At 47.9% G+C, this 12,146-nt stretch overlaps 2 protein-coding genes across 2 annotated transcripts; one reads left to right on the top strand and one right to left on the bottom strand.

Annotated features, from left to right (window-relative positions):
• dda1 (DET1 and DDB1 associated 1) lies at positions 1–3,359 on the bottom strand. Its single transcript, XM_079739389.1, has 5 exons — positions 3,024–3,359; positions 2,267–2,347; positions 2,067–2,118; positions 1,265–1,326; positions 1–780 (listed from the first exon to the last, which is right to left on the bottom strand). Exons 1-5 carry the CDS (start codon positions 3,030–3,032, stop codon positions 682–684), a joined length of 303 nt encoding a protein of 100 aa, XP_079595515.1. The 5' UTR covers positions 3,033–3,359; the 3' UTR covers positions 1–681.
• A 3,525-nt stretch (positions 3,360–6,884) lies between these two features.
• On the top strand, positions 6,885–10,537 carry LOC307078474 (protein ABHD8-like; the record flags this gene model as incomplete). The annotated part of the gene is made up of 4 exons (XM_079740315.1): positions 6,885–7,702; positions 8,213–8,383; positions 8,754–8,970; positions 10,277–10,537. The coding sequence occupies 4 exons, from the start codon at positions 6,885–6,887 to the stop codon at positions 10,535–10,537; spliced, it is 1,467 nt and encodes a 488-aa protein (XP_079596441.1).
• Between the last annotated feature and the right edge of the window lie 1,609 nt (positions 10,538–12,146).

Here is a 12,146-nt window from a genome sequence, read left to right as displayed (position 1 = left end):
TAGGTTTTGATATCCAGCACTGGAGGTTTTTAATTACAGTGTTAATTCTGAAGTTAACTGGGGGGTCGAGTCTTGTCTCTCGCGGTTCCAGATGCTTTCAGCATTTCCTTACACTTGATACATACTTACATAGTTGCAACTCATGCAGGCAAACCACTGCACATACGACATTTACAAAGAATAAAAAAAAAAAACGAAGCAAAAACCAGCAAAGCCGTGAAGAGCTCTACTGGTTAAGAGCTGGTCAGGGGTTAACCGGACATCCCCACGTTGCACTGTACACGTCATGTCACACAATCAGCTCATTCGTAAGACTTCTTTTGAACTTTGAGACGGGGACGATATCAATTTGGTTGGTTTCTAATTCGGTGCATGGTTAAACCACTGGGTGAGCGCTCGGTACCTAATGGTTACGGCGTCAGTGTTCTCCTTGGGTTAGGGTGTTCACACGCAGTAGTCCTGTTCATCATCATCAGACCGGGACCAATGAGCACACGTCCGCCGAGTGGGCAGAGCCTAGCTCTAGCACGGGACGGCTCCATGCTGGGAAATATACACCGCAAATACAGAAACAACAGCGCTAAACCGGGGACCAGGTGTCATTTATATAGGCTATGCCCTGTAGACAGACAAACAAACACACGTACACACACACACACACACACACACACACACACACACTTATGAGTCCTCATTCATTTCTTGGCTGTCTGTCCTGGCGATCTTTCTGGGCGGTGCAGGACTGTCTCCCTCCTCCTGTTCCCGCTTCTTGGCGGCATTCTGTTGACAAAAGCAGCGAGGTGGAAAAGGTCAAGACGATGCCTCAACATTTGCTTCATGATGGTGGCAGCCTCAAGTGATGTGACGGTGTGATTGGAATCCCCTTAAACCCGATGGATGTATAAGAGAACTTTACTATCCATGTATGAATGATTTGAAAAAACTTCCTGTACGACACTTCATGGCCACTTTAAGCACATGATGACAGACTGGCAGCGTTTACCAAGCATCTTTAGAGAGATAATGGGTGATTCTTAGAGGGAAACTTCCACCTCCAGCCTGATAGAACGATTTGTATGCAAATGTTCATCAAAATACGTCACTTAACCGGAGAGAGTAAAGGGTCTCTAGTTGTAAGGAACATTAATACAAAAGGCCTTTGCAGCCAACTAGTCATAAGCAAAGAAGGTAATATCATTTGTGATATTATTAGAAATTATTTTTCCACGACAATTAAGAAACGGCGGTTCTGTGCGTGATGTACCTTTTTGTCCCACTGCTGATGAAGATACCGCAGAAGGATGTTGGTTTTCTCTGTCACAATAACTGCAAAGGACCCAAAACGCACACTTCAGTTCCTTTCCGACCAACGACATTCACACTCCACTATGTATTAAACCTTGTTTACATTTGAACGCATGTTTCTTTTGCATGTCTTTTTTTTTTCATAGTTGTGATAAAAACAGTGACTCCCGATCCTTTTCCGGCGATGGCTGGGACCCAACAACCCCGGCTCTTTGTATTTCCGTGCCTTTGCCCACACGTTGATACACCCCAGCACCATCTGTCAGTGATATCAATTTCCCGGTGGGCGTATGGTTGCCGCATCTCAGCACACTTAAGTGCTTCCTTTATGTCTATGAATCGTAAGTCAATCTGTTCATAGGTGCTAGACCTTTACAGCACCTATGCTGTGTTTAACCAGATTTTCACCAAAAATGCAAATTTCTAGCACTTAAAACAAGTCAGCAAACTCCTGCCACTCCATGGGCATATCAGGCCACCCTACATGGGGCCCTGACCACAAGATGGGGCCCTGACCACAAGATGGGGCCCTGATCCCGAGATTGGGCCCTGACCACAAGATGGGGCCCTGACCACAAGATGGGGCCCTGACCACAACATGAGGCCCTGATCCCGAGGTGGGGCCCTGATCCCGAGGTGGGGCCCTGATCCCGAGATGGGGCACTGATCCCGAGATGGGGCCCTGATCCCAAGGTGGGGCCCTGATCCCGAGTTGGGGCCCTGATCCCGAGTTGGGGCCCTGTAGAGGGCTCAGTACTCACTCTGTTCTGAGGGGTATTCACGGGTGGGCAGGTAGACTGACGGCCTCCGGTTCTGCAAAAACAACAACCCAATGAACCCTTCATATCATTGTACAATACAAGGTACCAGCACAATCCTCTCCCCCTGCCACAACCCACTGAAATGCCGACTAAAGCCTGAATGGCTACAGATGTGATTAGTAGTGGGCTACAGTACTTACAGAGGCTTTGCAAACGGAGTCTGCATGGAATCGGCTGAAGTTACTCTTGTTGTAGACAGGAAGCCCTTTCAAAAAGTCAGCCTGTGGGAAGAACATGGGGAGATGAACAATACCTCGAGATGCAGCAAAATGAAAGTGGATGTGTCGTGCTGTATTTCCCTCGACTTCGGGATGAAATGCATTTCTGAGTCACCCCATTACATTACAAAGCATTTAACAATTATTTTACCCTGTATTTTTAGCATCCATTGTATTCATACTTTAACATTCCAACACTTAACTCGTGGCGATTGGTTAAGGCAGGTAGAGTGAGTCATTGGTTTGATTCAATGTCGAGTTCTCCAATGCTGTTTGCAGTAAGTGAATAGGCGACGATACCAGTTTAACAACTGGATCCGGCCACCCTTAAATCACTACCAACAGTGCCATCAGTCGGGCGTTTCCTTAACATTGAAAACGATTGAGTACATGTTTCAATATTTGGCAGACGTGTCGTCCAAGGGAACTGTGTGTAAAACCCTTAAACATACCACGTTAAGTGTTTAAACGCCCTGGTCAGCAGTGATACAATGAGCCCCAAGTGCCCGAATCAGGGTCCAGTGTGGCCCTGGGGCTGGGGGGGGACAGCCAGGCAAGACCCAGCAGGAGAGCCTAGCAGCTAGCTCCCTGAAGTACCCAGCCGGCGTTCATGTCTCCGCGGCTTACTACGTGACACGTGTGGTGCGGCTCGTCCCCCGTGTCCACGGGGAAGAGTTACCTTTTCCATGGCCCTGGGAAGGAGTGATGACGCACTGTCCCCGGCGTGTGTGGCGGCTGGTCCCGTGTGGCTGCTGCTGCTGTGTTGGTCGTGATAGTAGCAAGCGGTGTGTGCGGCTAGCCGAGGTAGCCCGGGTCCTAGCCGAGGGGGCTGTTCACGGAGGTCCTTTGGCGGAACAAAACGATACACCTCAAGCGCACATCGCTCCTTTCATCCATTCGGTCCTCGAATCGATCAAACCGTAATCCCCCCGTGGCTGAATGTGTTCTACATGGGTCACAATGTGAGTTAGCTGGTGGTTAGTTGCACTGGGCTGCTCCGGCTAGCCTAGCATGATGGCTGGATGGTGGCGACGCTTTCTGAAGCCACACCCCCTCGAGTGTTGATTGGCTGTTGCGCTCAACCACGTGGTGTAGGCTGCATCCAATCCAATCTCATTTGACCAGTGATGGATAACTGGCTGATCAGAATAATAACATAATAAACGAACTTTTTGAATAATAAAGGGTTACAACATGTTTGTTGTTAAGGTCCTTTATATTTGATCCTTTTCAGTGAATTAGTGAATAATATAATATTATTTTGTCGAGTATTTTTTTGTGTGAAGACGAAATTTATTCTGCAATGTAAAAAATATATAAAAAGAAGGAAAAAATGGTTAATAATATAAATTGACAATGAACATGAATTACAAACCAAAAAACACTAAATGTTTTGCATTTGACTAAATATTTGTAAATAACGTCATCCTTTGGTAAATGCTTTCAGCGAAAGGACTGGAATGCCCTGTTGGCACCACAGGGGTGGCAATGCCCGTTCTGCTGCTGTCCTCTTAGAAACAGATGCCTAGCAACAACCCGGTCCATGTCATGACAACCGCACACGCACGAGTGAGTGATGATGCCGAGGTGGACTAATTCAATTGGGATGTGAAGTGGGGTTATTCCTCGTTAATAACTTTACCTGAGACCACGACTAAACATGAGCATTTGATTTGAGTTCCTCACTAGATCTTGACGCTCAGTGATGCTGAAGCGCTGCTCTACCTACCATCACCGCTGGATGGCGCCATTACCGCCGCAACACGAGAGAGGATTGTCCGACCGCATAACCAATAATTAACAACTAATACGCAGGCATGGACTTTATCCAGCAAATCGCCCATGGTTGAGACCAAAAAACAGGAAAACGGAAAAGAACTGTATGTGTCTGATTCTGAACTGATACAAGATGTGTAGCGGCGATACGAAACGGTGTGCAGAATGGAGATAAATTAGATTATTGGATTGGCTGTGACAGATTATAGCCCGTCTGTTTCTTCGATGCTGCATGCAAAAACTACAAGTTATTTGCATGTAGAAAGTTAACCAAGGTAAGAATACTTTTGACACATTCCGTCGACCTCTGTTACGGTAGAAGTAATCTCTAATCTCCTCCCCCAACGAAATAGTTTTATTTTGGCCAATACCTGAAAGTCGGCACGGTGTTGTGTTCCGGACTTTGCAGGTGAGGTTGCCCATATTTAGGCATTGCAATCAAGTATCAACGATGCAATTTTTGAAAATCGAACAGATTTGGATAAGGGGAAATTATGTTGTGGTATCGTTACCTGTCCTGTCTATAATTTTAAACCTCAGCGATTGGCCCGTTCAGCCAGCAAGCCTGCGCGCTTTGTTGTTTGGGCCGTCCGCTTTGCCTCTCGAGAAGGGGCGCGTGTTTTCCACCCAGATCAGCACTATCCCAACCAGAGGCCTATCGCCCTGTATCTGCACGTGCACTAGGCTGGTCGTTGTCATTTCTCGTTATAAATAACCTTCCATATAAAAATGATCACGTCATATAAATTAGCATGTGAATGACCTCATGACTTTCCCTATAACTTACTGAGCATCGCTTATTGTACTGTATTAATTGTATAATTAATACAGCTTCAAGGTGGCACAAGTAGATTGTATAAAACCTTTGTTACCACACCAAAACAATTATGTTTAAATGCCGTTTGAGCCTGTGATCAAATTAAACAATAATAATTGTGTTATTAGTACTATTTTTGACAAGGATGCACACGTGTTGATGTTTGTTGACAGTCAGAGCTCAGAGGCTTTTTCACCCGAATAGACCCGCTGTTCTTACTCCCTGGTGATCCCTGCTTCTTCCTGGGCATCAGTTCCGCCTTGGGATTCTCGCCCAGTGACCAAAACATGTCATTATGTAGTATTGCTATTAAAATAAAAGGGGAGATGAGGAGAGAAATCATCATACCTATTATCAAATGTGGAATATCGCTCTACAAATTACCTTTTATTTCGTTAATAAGTGGGAAGTTCAGTCACTTTATTTTGGGTTAAGAGGGTTCACCGGGGAGGGGGTCTGGACATTAAAATGACATACTTTGGAAATGAAGCATCAGCCAGTGCAGAAAAACTGATTCGTATTCATATATATATATATATATATATATATATATATATATATATATATATATATATATAGCTTTACTTGTCTTGCTTCAGTGTCTCCATATTGATCAGATTCTAATATGTGGTCTCAGTGTAATCACCTTGTAAAGTAAGGGAACAGCTGTCTGCCTGTCCGCATGCAATACATTAACTCTTTAGATTCAGCACTCGTCCATTGACTGACTTTAAGTCCTGATCTGCAATTCATGATCTTTAAATTAGGTTTTCTCAATGAGCTTGGTGTACTGAAAAACATGGGTCAGAGCGGACTGGCCTCAGAACACGTTGTCATAATCCCTGGCTGAGTCTGAGTCTTCTGCTCTATTAAAGCTGACTGCTGCATACAGCCTATCAATAGCTCTCTGAATATGAACCAGCTCACCGGACGAGACATCAAACACATATTCATTAAAGTTTGGTTGTGTTTTGTTTCTCCTCCCAGAGAGGAGATTAAGAGATTAGCGAGCGGGGGAGGTGTAATCCCATGGAATGAGGGGAGAGGTGGTAGCCAGCTAAAAAATATACGGCTAATCAAAATGTTGCTCGTTTGTTTTGGTTGTGGCTTGGTTGTTTTTCTTTCTGCGATACGAAATGGTAAAACATAGAGACATTATGATTCTCCTGCAAATTAAAATCTCAATTTAAAGCCTTTTGTAGAGCTACTTGCGTCTGGTCAAGAGCAGCAACAAACAACAAGGTGTGGGCTGGTCAACACACGCGGAGGCTGGCTTTACCTGGGAGGGCTTTTACTTTGGCGTTCTATTAATACTCACTCGGGGTAGAGTGTCTTCTGAGCGAAGTTAAAGATTTGTGAGGTCATATGGAGCTGGATTTAAAATGGCATTGGGATACACGCTTTATACAGCGCCTGGTAAACCTTTATATGGAGATATCATTGAAATATCCTGGGACATAATCCAACAATGTGCTTTAAAGTCACACACACTAGGCTGTGTTTGCAACAGGGGATGTCAACACTGAAAGTACTGCAGCATTAAAGATTATATTATGAGAATATTTCAATTTCATTTAAATTGCCGACACATAATATTTTGTATCTAGTGTTGGATGTCGGCCTGGTTAATACTTTGTGTCGGCTCGCTCGACTGCAAACTGTATATATATATATATATATATATATATATATATATATATATATATATATATATATATATATATGACGTACACAGCACGTGTGTGAGAGCCTTTGTGTACGTCATATATTTATCCAGTTTGCATGTGCGCTTGTGTGGGTACACGGCGTGCATTTGTGTGTATATCCGTGTACATCCTGTTGTGTGTTCAATTCAATTCAATTCAATTTGTATAGCCCTTAATCACCATTACAGTCTCGAAGGGCTTAACAGGCCTGATATTTACGACCACCCCCCCAGCGGCGACCATGCTGAGCGGGCTCCTAGACGGGCTCTTGTGCTGCCTCACCGGCCGCTCCGCCAACGTGGTGTGCCCCCTGGAGACCTCGGAGCTGGCCGACGGCTACGAGTTCGTGGAGGTGAAGCCGGGCCGCGTGCTGCGCGTCCGCCACGTGGTCCCGGAGCGCCCCCTGGTGGAGGAGCCCCGGGGCCCTGGGGGCGCCGTCAGCTGCAAGCGCCGCATCACGCTGTACCGCAACGGGCAGATGCTGATCGAGAACCTGGGCGAGCGGGCCCGGGCGGAGCTCAGCAACGGGCAGGTGGCGGGAGGAGGAGGAGGAGGGGGGGGCGGGGAGGCGGAGCCTAATGCGGGCGTGGACCTGGACGTGACGGACCCCGTGCCCGATGGGGAAGGGGACGGTGGAGGAGCAGGAGGAGGAGAGGCTGGGGAGTCAAAGGACCCCAAGCAGCAGCAGAAGAACCAGCAGCAGCAGCAGCAGGACCCGCAGCAGCAACAGCAGGACCCTCGGTTCCGCAAGCGCAAGCCCAAGCGCACGGTGGTGGTGGACTGCGAGCGCAAGATCACCGCGTGCAAGGGCACACACGCCGACGTGGCGCTCTTCTTCCTGCACGGCGTGGGCGGGTCGCTGGACATCTGGGGCAGCCAGCTGGACTTCTTCTCTCAGCTGGGCTACGAGGTCATCGCCCCCGACCTGGCGGGCCACGGGGCCAGCTCCGCCCCCCAGATCGCCGCCGCCTACACCTTCTACGCCCTGGCCGAGGACGTGCGCGTGCTGTTCAAGAGATACGCCCGCAAGAGGAACGTGCTGATCGGCCACTCGTACGGGTGAGGTGGGGAGGGGTTCATCGATAGCGGGGGGGTTCGCCTGAGCCTGAGCCCAGACCCTCCGCTGAGGAGAGATGGGTCCTTCATTCACCTTTGCATTAACGTTAACCTTCAGGGTGTTCAGCAGACGCTGTTATCCAAAGGCGACTTAGAATAAATACGTTTGTCAGAAGGAAGACCAACAACAATATAGCTATCCTATTCTATGCCCCATACAATCATATCATCATATCATATGTCCTGTCCTGTTCTAATCATATACATTCTATTCTATTCTTTTCTCTCTCCTAAACAATTATATCTATGTTCCTATCCTGTTCTAACCAATCCTATTACTCTTTTCTATTGTATTCTATCAATTTCTATATTTTCTCATATGTCCTAACCAACGTTTTACACTCTATTCTATTATATCCTATTCTATGTTCTCTACCATACCATTATATCCCGTATCCTACGTTTTACACTCTATTCCATTCTATTCCCCCCCGGTCCCGTCGGCGGGGCCAGAGTCTCCTTCTGCACCTTCCTGGCCCACGAGTACCCGGAGCTGGTCCACAAGGTGGTGATGATCAACGGTGGGGGGCCCACGGCGCTGGAGCCCAGCCTCTGCTCCATCTTCAACCTGCCCACCTGCGTGCTCCACTGCCTCTCCCCCATCCTGGCCTGGAGCTTCCTCAAGTAGGGCCACGCACTCTCTCTCTCTAATGCTTAATTAGTCAATTAAAATATACGAAACAAACGGAGACGGGAGGGGGGCGCGGGATCAATCGCTAGGGCGCCCCGAAACCGTCACCGTAGCAAAGGCGTACGCACACACACGTTCACCCACTCACACCGTCACTCGCTCACACACACACATACACACACATGCATTCACACACACTCACATACCTCCATACACACCCTCGCATGCATTCATGCAAATACTCGCACACACAAACGCACACTCACTCGTTCACACATGCAGGCATGCACAAACACACATGCGCACAATGTCATCACAACACTAGGAGTGTGTGCATTGATGCCCCCCCCCCCCCCCCCCCAGGGCGGGCTTCGCCCAGCAGGGCTCCAGGGAGAGGCAGCTGCTGAAGGAGAACAACGCCTTCAACGTGTCGTCCTTCGTGCTGCGGGCCACCATGAGCGGGCAGTACTGGCCCGAGGGCGACGAGGCGTACCACGCTGAGCTGGCCGTGCCCGTGCTGCTGGTGCACGGCATGTGTGACAAGTTCGTGCCCGTGGAGGAGGACCAGCGCATGGCCGAGGTGATGGGGGGGTTGGATTGTGTTTGTGTGTGTGTTTGTGTTTGTTTGGTGTGTGTGTGGGAGGTGTGTGTGTGTCTGTGTGTGCGTGTGTGTAGAGTGTGTGTGTGTGTTTTGGGTGTGTGAGTGTGAGGGGTCAGTGGGTGTATGAAGCGTTTGTGGAGTGTGTTTAAGGTGTTTGTGTGCATGTGCGTGTGTGTGTGTTGGAGCGGTGTGTGTGTGTGTGTGTGTGTGTGTATGTGAGGGTTGTGCTTGTTTGATTTGAGTGTGCACTTTTGATTAGATGCCATCTTATCTCGATAAGAAGGTGTATTTCATTCTGAGGGAAAGGAAAGAGTGATTCACACATCTCTGGGTAGGTTTCCATACAGCTGTGACCTATCAAGTGGGCTCATTAACCACCAAAACATGAGTCACAAACACACAGAGGAAACGACTGTGATACACAAACTGCTACATGAGATGAGAAACCCCCTTGTTTTTTTCACCATGCTTCACAGCATCCGGGAAGAGAATTAGAAAGTGGAACAGTTTTTTGTCCCCCAACCAACTGCAGCACTTACTATGAATATGATTATTTTTTAAACACTACTTAATCCACTTTAAAGGTGCGGTGTATAGGGTTTAGTGGCATCTGGCGGCATCCAACAGATTTCTTTTTAATGTGATTATCGACTAATTAAAACATACTCATCGATATTTTATTCAATTTCTGCCGACTAAGTCCTATCCGCTAGATACCACTAAATTCATTGTCATCTTGCTTCTGACGACCCACAATGCACCACAAAGCATTATTCAGCAAAGGAGCTGAAGTTTCTACCAAATAGCACAAAGTCCATGTGGGACTCTGCCTCTCTCTCCCCGTCTGACTCTGCCTCTCTCTTTCTCCCTCTATTCCCTCTGACTCTCTCCCTCTGTGTGACTCTGCCTCTCTCTCCCTCTATTCCCTCTGACTCTGTGACTCTGCATCTCTCTCCCTCTGTGTGACTCTGCCTCTCTCTCCCTCTATTCCCTCTGACTCTGTGACTCTGCATCTCTCTCCCTCTGTGTGACTCTGCCTCTCTCTCCCTCTATTCCCTCTGACTCTGTGACTCTGCATCTCTCTCCCTCTGTGTGACTCTGCCTCTCTCCCTCTCTCTCCCTCTGTCTCCTCTGACTCTGTGACTCTCTCTCTCTCTATTCCCTCTGACTCTCTCTCTCTCTATCTCTGACTCTGTGACTCTCTCTCTCTCTCTCTATTCCCTCTGACTCTCTCTGCCTCTCTCTGACTCTCTCTCTCTCTCTCTCTCTCTCCCTCTCTCTCCAGATCCTCCTGCTGGCCTTCCTCAAGGTGCTGGACAACGGCAGCCACATGATCATGATGGAGTGCCCCGAGGCGGTCAACACCCTGCTCCACGAGTTCCTCCTCTGGGAGCCCGACACTTCCAGCCAGCGGGAGCCCAAAGCCCGCCCGGCCACCGCCAAGGCGGCACCCTGCGGCCCCCGGGGGCCTGAGTCCCCCGGGGGCCGGCCTGGCACCGCCAGGCTGGCCTCCACCAACGGGAACACCGCGCGGGACCCCCGATAGAACGGAGGAACGGCGTCACGCCACGGTCCTTATCGCGCCGTTAAGACGCGAGCCGACGGCTGGGGAACCCGGCGGCGGTCGGGCCCTCTGGGGCCCCGGGTGGAACCGCGGACTCCTCGTGGTGTTAAAGGGTCTACCCGCGGCGGGACGCGAACACGTCGGAGGCAGACAGGGCCGCTGTGTCCGGTGGGAAGGGGATGAGGAAGAGCCAGGCCGACCGGGCGGGGTTGGGTCAGGGTCCAGGCTTTGAAGGAGGATTCACGGCTGACGAAGGGATGGAGGGCATTGAGGTGCGTCACTGGGCCGACCCGTGGAGAGAAAGGACAGACAGCCAGTCTGATAGGAACAGAACCAGCTGACAGTTTTGATTGGTCCTCGTAGCTTGGCAGCTTTGTTATTGGCTGGTGGGACGGTTGGACTTTAATAAAAAAGTACATGACGGAAGATACACAATTAAGAGCTCCACTGAACTTTGATTTCCTATAACTTTAAGGACCTTTCCAGTGAACGACGCAATCGGACGAAAACATGCACCTTGTCGATGTGCAAATAGTTTGATAAAAGGTTGCTACAGTAGCAAATTGTGTGATTTCATAACCAGTATATTATGGAACCAAAAGGATTGGATCCCATTTTTGTACAAACTTTGTAATGTTTTCTACACCACTCTTGCAATCTACTGTGTGATGTGCTGCTAGCACTGAATCTGCTGCTAAACCCTTCATGACGCGAGTAAATGGTGTTGATGTTATATGTTTTATTACAGTATATATCATGTTTGTCGTCTACAGTCTTGATTCAGAGCTGAGGAGCACTTTTTGGTCACTAAATCATGCATCTTCCCTTTACATTGTGTTGCATTGTGTTGTCTGTAATGATCGTGTAAAACTAGGACGGTAAATGGGAGCGCTGTAGCAGACGATAAGGTACGCATTTCTGCAGTTTCTGAAACTATGCTGAGCGACAATGAAGGTGTCATCTACACTACTTTGTTACGGGGTCGGCATAGCTCTGGAGTTAGATCTATATGTGCGGTATTTTCGAACACCGGTTTCTCCTGGCGGAGAGTCCCTGAGCAAGACGCCTTGCATGGCTGATTCCACCGTCCTTGTGTTAATGTGTGTATGTATGAACTGTTTTAAGTCACTATGGATGTAAAAGAGTGTATGAAACTGTTGTAAGTCATTTTGGATAAAGGCGTCTGCTAATTGCCCTAAAATGTTGATGTAACCCCCCAGTTCTCTGCTCCTCTAACCAGTTATAGATCCTGAATACCTCATTGCACACGTCATTTATATTGTTTGTAATTTAATCTTAATCCTTATTTATCTGCATTACTAAATGTATTTATTTCTCACTATGCTGATGTGGCGACCAAAAGTCTTCTTTGGGGATTAATAAAGTATTTACTAACTTGATTTCGTACATTTGTATTAAAAACCCATTTTAGTCCTTACAGTTAAAATGTGAAGGTGGAGTTGGATCTTTGATTTCGCCCCAACCCCATACTGTTTCTCAGCATCTCGTCCAAGTGTTCTTTAGATATTTAAAACATACCTTTCAGTTTTCTTGGGAAAAATACTTGAATGATGTTTTCAGATTGGACACA

The sequence above is a fragment of the Pollachius pollachius genome (assembly GCF_949987615.1).
Source record: "Pollachius pollachius genome assembly, chromosome: 7".
Taxonomy (NCBI): Eukaryota; Metazoa; Chordata; class Actinopteri; order Gadiformes; family Gadidae; genus Pollachius; species Pollachius pollachius.
This window is presented reverse-complemented; position numbering and strand designations above follow the sequence as displayed.